This window comes from Seriola aureovittata, chromosome 12, assembly GCF_021018895.1.
Source record: "Seriola aureovittata isolate HTS-2021-v1 ecotype China chromosome 12, ASM2101889v1, whole genome shotgun sequence".
In the NCBI taxonomy this organism is placed as follows: Eukaryota; Metazoa; Chordata; class Actinopteri; order Carangiformes; family Carangidae; genus Seriola; species Seriola aureovittata.
The window spans coordinates 18,011,992-18,021,991 of NC_079375.1; the positions used below are offsets into that span (position 1 = coordinate 18,011,992).

General features: G+C 41.0%; 1 protein-coding gene across 2 annotated transcripts in view; it reads right to left on the minus strand.

Annotated features, from left to right (window-relative positions):
* LOC130178491 (rap guanine nucleotide exchange factor 4-like) overlaps positions 1-9,512 on the minus strand; it is a 24,296-nt gene extending 14,784 nt beyond the window's left edge. The window contains exons 1-4 of one of the 2 annotated variants that reach the window (XR_008829173.1): positions 9,287-9,512; positions 5,001-5,143; positions 3,378-3,466; positions 2,189-2,335 (exon numbers count right to left, since the gene is read on the minus strand). Coding sequence is in view for 1 of the 2 variants with exons in the window: in XM_056390800.1 (XP_056246775.1) it covers positions 2,189-2,335; positions 3,378-3,466; positions 5,001-5,143; positions 9,287-9,354 (447 nt within the window). In the remaining variant the exon portion in view is untranslated. The remainder of the gene's footprint in view (positions 1-2,188; positions 2,336-3,377; positions 3,467-5,000; positions 5,144-9,286) is intronic. The other variant, XM_056390800.1, reaches the window with a different exon arrangement.
* Between the last annotated feature and the right edge of the window lie 488 nt (positions 9,513-10,000).

The window sequence follows — 10,000 nt, forward strand, 5'->3', positions numbered from 1 at the left end:
AAATATACATCTTATAATTGACTAATATTGTTATGCCATTGTAATTATCAGCAGTGAGTTCTAAACATTTATAAACCATGGATAATGCATGGAACCAAAACCTTTATTATGTGCAAAATGCTGCATCATTCAATTTATAATTTACTTATACCAATGAAAATGTATCTATTGTTAGTCATCAAACAGTAAAAAGCCACAAACGCATCATTTCATTACTGAAAAAAACAACCTTTCACGTTAGGTAATAAAAATAAAAGCCTTCGCTTCAGCCGTCTCACTGCTTTGAAGTCAATGATGTGCTTAAGTTAATGAAAGTCTATGAGGTGGATTCAAGATTCAAGGGTTCATAAGAGTCCTTAAGCAAGACACACAAAATTACTCTTTACTTTGAGCCTGACCTCTAAACTCAATGTGAACAAACAACTGTTTCCCTACAATTAGAAACAAAATGTCCGATAGAAATTCTGACATAATACATTACATATAATAACATTACCATTACCTACGCCAAGGCCAGACAATAATGTCTGTCAGATCAAGATTATTATCTGGCTCTGAACCAAATTGTACAAGGTCATGTGATTTTTCACACCAAGATACATACATTATTTCCTGAGAAATCGGTGAAAGTGTCAAAAAATTCCCTATCTCACTTTGTTAAGGAAAGTGATAAAAAAAAATTCCTGGATCAGCCCCTTTAACCAGATCTGAACCAAAATTTAATGGGTTCTTCCCTGGCCAATGCCCCATCCCTCCACCAAGTTTGGTGTAAATTGGATCAGTACTTTTTGTACAATCATGCTGATAAATTAACAAGTGAAAACTTAACCTCCTTGGTAGAGGTAACTATAAATATTATAATAAGTATGACAGTAATAATGTATATGTGAAAAAACTAAAGACAAACAGTAAAACAAGTTTAGGGTAGACACCTGTGGCCTTTGTGTACTGACTGTGAAGCCACAGTAAACCGACCTACCGCTCTGCCAGGACTTCCTCTCTGAGTGGGACCCAGTGCATTGAGAGAGTAACCTCAACAAGGAGGCCCACAGAGAGGCAGCTACTACGATGCCAACTCCCAAAGACGATGCCAGTCCTCAGGCCAAAGCCATGTTACTGAGCACTTATTCATTGTACCAGGAGTCCTGTATCATACAGTTATCTGTTTGCTATATCTGAGCTGTTGACATGACATATTTGGGAATTTTTTGTATTCTGGACATGCATCATCTAAGCCATTCATTACAACAGTCTTATTTTTTCTCTCTTTGTTTTAATGTGTTAAGCTGTATCTGTAATGTACCAATATTATGTAGGGATATAAATATTCTTACCCATTGGAATGCCTCCAGTGTATGACTGTCCTTTGTTTCATAAGCACTGAGTGGGCACCAGTTGGGACATGTCCTCCTCAAACTCGTTTTGACAATAAATGTGTTCTTATGTCTTTTGACTTGTTGTAGCAGGAAAAGAACAGATGTAAGTAATGACCTTATTTACTGCAAAGGAAAGTTATTGATTACACCTGTGCCTTTCCTGCAGTAACATATCAGAAAATCTGCCATGAGATCAACATTTTTTCACTAAGACACATCACACATTTCTGCATATTTATACAAATAAATACTGTATTTACTCAAGCAGATTAAGTCATCTACGCCAGCTTAAGGAAATCCCTGCACTTATCATGTTTAGATTCTCTTATCTCACTGCCTGCACTAAAATATCAAAATATTACATGTATGCAGCTTGGTGCATTGGTTTGGTGCATTATCTCTTGTACTGTAAATCCTGCAGTCACATGAGGCTCTGAAAACAATAGAAATTCAGTACTGCACACAAGCACACACAGGCATGTATTGTATATACACTGTCCTCTCTCTCTGTCTTTCTCTCTCTCACACTCTCTCTCTGTCTTTGTGCTTTAAATAACTCACTGTAGAGTGTCACCTGAGGTGTGTATCTAATAGGTGGAACAAAAGGCACTGTTATGGTGGACAGCCCTCTTGTGGTTAAAAGCACAATTACAATATAAGGTAGTCTGAAAATTTCAGTCTCAATAGGGATGCTCTTCCCCAGATGGAAACCTTTTGGTGCGCTACCAAGACAGAGTTCATGCTGAATCGTGAAATTCAAGTTCATACTCACAGATACAAACAGTTTTTAACACTCTTTCTCTGTCTCTCACCTCCCAGAGGCTTTTAAACTCCCTCTGTTCGATGCGGAGCAGCTCGCTGGTCTCTCTGCTGACAATGGTAGCATGGCGTGGCGTGTTGTCCAGGATAGACTCTCCAAACGCTGTCCCAATCCCCAGTGAACAGATCGTGACTGCATCCTGCACATAAACAAAATATATTTGTTTAAACTGCTGCTGTCACAGAGGAGTAATAGTCAGTTATAATGGTGCAGTTTTTTAGCAGTATCGAGAAACACGACACTGTGATACCACACAGCAGTAATAGCCAGCAATATGTATAAGGTTTTATTTATGAACATGGACAAACATAGAGAGCAGACAGAATAATATGTGGTAATTAATGCAAATAAATTAAAATACGAGGGCCTGGTAAACAGAGTCTCCTGTAAGAAAAATATCTCTAGGTGGTAGATATAATTGGAGAGGCTAGAGACAAGCAAATGCACATCCACATGTGCACACACATATACCCACACTGTCCACTTATTTAGACAAATACTCCGCATGCTATGCAAACCTTTCCAGCTGTCCAAACTGACATTTCAAATATAGCCACAGAAACTAGGCCACCAATGGCACTTTAGGGCTACATACATGAAGAGGACGCTTCACAATGGAGGGGCTTCTTATCTCTGTCTTTCACTGAGAAATAAATCCTCCCTCTCTCTTCTCCCACATGTCATTCTTCTCCTCTATATGTACAGTATAACCCTATTTTCCACACTCAAGAATAAAGGGTATAAAGTGTAGCGGAAAACACAATCCTCAGTGGACTTGTTTTCTGTGCTGTGGCAGCTTTGCTCTGGCATATTTAAGCAGGAAGACACAAGCTAATGTAGCAGAACAATGTCAGCACTGAAGAGAGTCATGCAGGACCAGCTCTCTAACATGAGGAGCACTTGTAGAGCAGCCTGGATCTTGACAGTGAAGGTTAGGACAGAAACTGTATGAGAGGCAATAGGAAAATAGCAGCCATAACAAATAGTACATCTCGACAAAAACAGAGGGGAGAGTAACAAATGCACCCAGTAGTGCTAATGACGGAAGATTCATTCATTAATTCATTCATTGGTGATTCAAATGATTTACAGGAAAAACCCAAAGCAGATACACAGCGGGACAACTGAGAATGAGAAAGTTTCATGTGAACTTAATTGCATGAATTTGAACTTGATGTTACCTGGTGGTTGGCTGTTTCTGACACTTTGACATCCAGGGAACCAGAGAGAACAGCATACCAGCTGGTGCCTATGTCTCCCTGTCGAAACACTGCAGAAACAGTAGAGTAACAGCATGTAAAAATACATTCAGTACATAGTATGTAGTACACATTTTTATTACTATTACCAGATTGATTCATTCATAAAAACTCATACGACTATTCCCCAATATATCACCAGCATTTCTCCATTTCAAACTCAAATGTTTCTTCTTGGCGCGTGCTCTGCTGCGATGTCACAGTCAATCATGTCAGCTTATAAATACAGGCTGGGATACAGGCAGGGGCATGAGTGTGTATGCATAGATGTGACAAGTGTATATTTCATGTACAGTATTGCTATGTGGAATATATACAGGCTGGAAAGACAAAACTCCCTCTGGGACATTCAAGATTATCTATTCATCTATTTCTTCAAAATGGAAATTAAAACAAAAACTTAGAACTCGCTTAGTTAGATACAGATGGGTCCAAAACATAAAACAATCATGTCATAAATGTGTGTTTTTGTAAGAAATGGTAGAAACTGCATTATGATAAAAAAAAAACTTTTAATTTTACATCCCTAATAGAAAGTGAAAGAAATGCCTGCTATAAATTAAAATGAAATAAAGAAAAAAATACATGCTTTAAAGCACCTGTGTGTAGGATTTAGTGGTATCTAGCAGTGAGGTTGCATATTGTAAGGTTCTGATTTTAACCCTTCACCTCACCCCTCCTTTTCCAAGCCGTGGCCTTAAAGTAACGTAAAAATGCAATGAAAGGCCCTCTCTAGAGCCAGTGTTTGGTTTGTCCATTCTGGGCTACTGTACAAACATGGCAGTGCAATGTTGTGCTCCATGGGAGAGGACCAGCTCCTTATTTAGATGTGAAGAGCTCATTCTAAGCTAATGAAAACACTATACACTAATAGAAATCTAATTATGAATATTATATTGCATTTCTAATGGGCCTGACTAAATGCTACACACTAGCCCTTTAAAGCTGAAATGACCAGTAAATTAATCATGACAGGTTATTTACCAAGTAGAAATGCAAGATATTTGCTGGTTCCTGGTTCTCAAATGTGAAGATTTGTTGCATTTCTCTCTTTTATACTTCAGTGTGGAGTGAGTATCTTTGGGTTTGGAAAAATGTTTCACTATTCACTGAGGATTTATAGACGAAACTACTAATCAAGAATATAATGGACAAATTACATGATAATGACATAATCATTAGTTGAAGCTCTAAAAAGGTTTCTTAAAGAGAGTGGTCTTGTGCGAAAACAATTATATCCTGTGAAGAGTTAAAATAACATTTGCATGATTTGAATTAAAATGGTCACAGTACTTTGCATTCCCATCCATCATACTTGAAACAGTCTTAAGAAGACAACAAAGATCTTCTATAGCATGACTGTCATACAGTATAATGACTTAATAGAACAGAATAATTCTGTATACCGTATGATGAATGCTTTACTGTGCTTTCCTATAGAGAGCCAGTCTCTGCAAAACAGCATTATTTTATAATCCAGCTATAGCCTGTGTGTGTGTGTGTGTGTGTGTGTGTGTGTGTGTGTGTGTGTGTGTGTGTACTTACAGGTGATGCCTTTCTCCAGGCATTCATAGAAGGCACAGGCACAGATCTGCAGTAAAAGCGGAGATGGGAACCTCTGAAAGGCTTTGACCTCTCTCAGTCTGGTCAGAATAATGTCCACATCCTCTCCTGAGCGCTCCGAGGGCCTGTGCAGAGAAGACCCACCATTAGATCTTGCATTAGGTGTTAAATAAGCATATCAGTGGTGTTGCAAAATGATTAACTGCATGATGTAACTTGCTCACTGTGATGGATTATCCATCTAATGCAAGCCCATATCTGCCTGAAGGGTAGGAAATCGATCAAAAACCTACAATGTGCTTTTGAAATTGGTTAGCAGTGATGTTTAATGTTTGTAATCACACTAGTCAATGGACTAAACCCTGAAAAATCAGTGGTGTTGTCCTCTAAATTTAAAGACAGCACTATTGTTTTAGTGTTATGTATGCATTTGTGTGTGTGTGTGTGTGTGTGTGTGTGTGTGTGTGTTGTGTGTGTGTGTGTGTGTGTGTGTGTGTGTGTGTGTGTGTGCACGCTGCTTCATTTTTCGGCTTGGTGTCTGCTGATAACAGTGGAGAGCTGCAGGCGTTACTTCACTCAGCTCAGACCCCCCACAGGGTGTTGATGCAAGATCTCATTTGTACTGCTGCTATTTCTAATACGCTTAAATCTGAGCACACACACGTGCACGTCACTGTTAGACATCTACGCAGACAGACAGACAGACAGACACATACAGACACAGACACACACAGACTCATACACACACAGTTTGAAGTTTGATCTAAGAGCTTAAACATTCTTCTCTGCGATGTGGTGATGAAAAACTACAGAGCCAAAACGTCTCAGAGTAACACACACTGTAGTTAGCCCCATTCATTCACTTAAACTCCCTCTCCTAGTGACTCATCCTTGCACGTGTGTGTATGTGTGTGTTCATACAGAATAGCTAATGCACCGTGGGCTTCTTCCTTCACAGACAGGAGGCTGTCTATCCCCTCTCCTCCTTCAGCTCCTTCCTTTTCCCTCACTCCCAGCTCTCTTTTTTGTCTGCCTCCACTAAACATTTCTCTAATCTTATCACATCCATTTTTTTCCTCTCCTCTCTCAAGACTTGCCTGTTCCTCTCAGGAACACAACAGGCAAGATGGAAAAGAAAAAATGACCCCTCTTCTTTTTTAAGCTACCCATTTTCTCCTCTCCATTACTGGCACAAACCACATTTCCATTAAGTCCCACCACTAACACACCCTCACATCCCATTATTATCATCCTTTTATTTCTGCTTTCCAAGCTCACAGCCAGCAATGACTGCCTCTTTACACACACGCACATGTACATACAGGGATGAACACACATATATTTGTGTCCCCGAGCAGTAGATTGCCCTCAGTAGCAGGGACGATACTCCCAGATAAACACAGACTACGCCTAAAGGGCTACACTGCACAACACATCTTACAGTCCCACAACATCTGCTACGAGCTCTGGGTGATTACAGACAGGTTTTTCTTTGTCTCTCTATCTTTTTCTCCCTTGTTTTGTCTCTGACTCATCCTCCCATCATCCACCTACTGGCTGCGTATTGGCCCTCGGTGCTCCAGCAGGGCATCATATCCCTGTGTAGGCTGGGTTAATGGTTTAGACAGGTGGACTCCCACACACTACAATAGGGAGAGACAGAGAGGTTAACTCTTCAGGGTTGAGTTGGTAATACCAGCATCACCCTTCACCTATTCGTCTACAATGAAACTGTTAAGATCTGTCATTTATAATCCCCTGGTTAAATCCTTGTTTTGTTGTTCTTTCTCTTTTGATGTCCTGTGCTTGCTCGCTCCCTGCCTGTCCAGAGGAATCTGCCTCGCCCGTTGGTGTGCAACGGATGTGACCTGAGAGCTGTTCACCTTACCTCACTCACCCTCCCTCTATTTCCCTTTTCTCTCCTCCTTGACTTCTCCTTCCTCAGCCCCCCCACCCCCACTGTCCATGTCAGCAAAGATCTCAGCTTTCAACCACAAATTATGACTAACACACACACACACACACACATACACACACACACACACACACACACACACACACACACACACACACACACACACACACACACACACACACACAGACACACACACACAACACAATGAGGAGAAAATTGAGAGACACCAGAAGGTTCTGCAGCTTGTTTGAAGAAACATCCATCTGGAAAAATTTGGTGTTTCCAGACAAATAAATCATAGGTTGATTTGTGGCAGCTATCCAAGATGTCAGACAGCCACAACACAAACAGATTTCATGAGCTGGCAGATTAATACGTAACTGTAGCAGTGACTCTTGAATTGTGTGTACACAGCACCCATCTGTATCACCACCAACGACCTGAGATCCTGTTAGAAACACTGAATATTAAATCACCACACACAGCTCAGACTACAATTTACTTATTTAAAAATTACTCATCAAATTACTCATTCAGGCTTGACATATTTACAAATTAACCTACACGTTCTGTGTAGGAGAGAATAAGTTTAACCTGCTTACTCATTAACCTGATTAATTGTTTACTATGTCATCTGATAGTGTATCCCACAATGATGTGTGCTACTATTTTCCTGCCGTAAAGGGACATTAAGCCTCAAATGACATCTGGACCGGTGCTGTGTGTGTTGACTGGACCGTCCATTACCAGTCTGGAGTTACACTCAACAAAACAAATCAGATCTTATCTCACATACTTCACACTCACTGGCAATAAATGTCTTTGCCAGATATATTAGAGACAGTCACATCTTAACCTCTGCCTATACTCCCTTGTCCTTACTCCCCCTCCCCGCCTCTCACTCTTCACTTGCTCACATCAACAGATACTCTAGATGAAAGGTCCCAAACACACACACACACACACTGAGCTGGATATTGATTGAGTAAGAGGTGCATAGCTGAGGAGCACTCAGTGCTCTACAACAAGATCCTGTCCAGTCTACTCTGTTGACTCAGCCAGCCCTTACTGACACCCAGCTACTACTGCTTATGGGCTGCATTTAGTTTAAGCTTTACAGAATCATAGCTTTCTGTTTGCTGGATGTTTTCATCCTAAACACCAGATTTGTCAGCATTTTAGCTCTATAAGGGTCACACCCCTCTCACAGTGATTTTATATTATATTATGGAATTTTCCACATTTAGAAAATAAACAACAAATCACACTTAACTAAAGCTGACAAATATAATTTAACAAAAATAAATAAATAAATAACAAAATGAACTGGCAAAATGTTCATTTTAATGCAATGAAGTCTTTTAGTATAGCAAAGTGAATATGACTGCACACTGTACTCAGATCATACATCCAATCTTATTACAGGTGGGGATGAGAAGACAAGATGGTAGCTTCAGGTTGCCAATGGTAACGTGGGGATGTGTCATAGTGAGGTGTGTACAGTATGTGTGGGTGTATGAGCTGTGGGGTGCATGTCTTATATATCTTTGTTGTTTTTAGGTGTAAGGCATATCATCTACTCAGCTACAGTAATTAGTGTACAGGTGGCCTTTCCATCATGTTTATTTATTAAAGCCCTCTCCCTGGCATACTGGGAGATACAGCCCAGTATGCTGGCAGCATAGGACCTTTATGTCACTGGACAGGGATGGTATAGACTAAACCAGTTAAACCTTACAGCAGCTTCTGAAATGAGGATGAGAGTTGATAATAAACATACTGTAAATTATCTGTTCAGTTATTCTAACCTGTTCTGTTGAGAGCAGACAGACACAGCCTCACATGCAGCACTGTCGCAAAAATGGGAAAAACAATGCCCCTAATCCTTATCTTTCAAGAAATCACTCACATATACCCCTCAGTAGTATTTTGAAAACGTAAAGCTATTTGATTTAGGCAGACAGACAAACCATGTGCGTCTACTGAGCCATCTACCACAGCCCATGCAGTGCAGAGACATCCCAGTGAACCTCGAAGCCACCAACGCCTTTTTGACCGAGGAGATACAAAAACAGGAATTTAAAAACGAGGGTGTGTATTGTTATGCCCTGCAGCCTTTACAATCACGCGATGAGGGGCATATATTCACTGATAACCACAGTAACCTATAATGTGCTACAAACAAGGCGTATCACGCTAGTATTGCACACTCGCACACTGCACAAGCAGCGATCGCCGGTTCCGATTAATCACGTTGACGCGAATGAATGAAAGAGGGCTGAGAAAACACGTACGGTCGTTGCCGTGTGTGGATGCGCGGCGTGGAGGTGCATCGTGGAGTGGATTCACCCACCTTTTATCCAGACAGCAGATCCACTCCGCAGACGGAGACGAATTGGGGGACGTCTGCACCGCGACCATCTTCCCCGGCCGTGTGTGTGATGCTACCGGAGGAGGCTTCCCTTCCCGGTTGTCGGTGGTCGTTAATGAACGTGAGCACCGACTGCGCCCCCTCCCCGCCCCTCTGCTTCGAGCTGCCAACACAACTACAGGCGGCTGCGACTGCTGCTGCTGCTGCTGCTGTTGCTGTTGCTGTTGCCTTCATCAAGGCATGTGCAGATGACTAGTGTCAGTCTGCCTCATTGGGCATTTTGAGGGCAGCTGGAGGGCTCACAGACAAACACACTGCAGCACATGCTTCAGATAATTACTTCACATTTTACTAACTTTTGCCAAATCATTAGGAAAGAATACAACATGTAGTTGCAGTGTACCTTGAATGAATATTACTGTTAGTATTTCACATATAGTGCTGTAAAGTAGTGTGGTACATGTATTTGGTACTGTGGTGTCCAGCAATCAACAACAACAGCCGACTTACAAAATATAATATATCAGATACTTCATTAATGTACCTCTGACATGCCCATATTTTGGGGGTGGCACTATGGGGCTTTTAAAAAAAAAAAGATATTTTATAACAGTGGAGTGTACAGGGGTGGGGAGTGTGCTCCCTCTCTGGTCAGCCTGAACCGCTTTCTGATTTGTTCAGCTGCTGGTGAAGTGT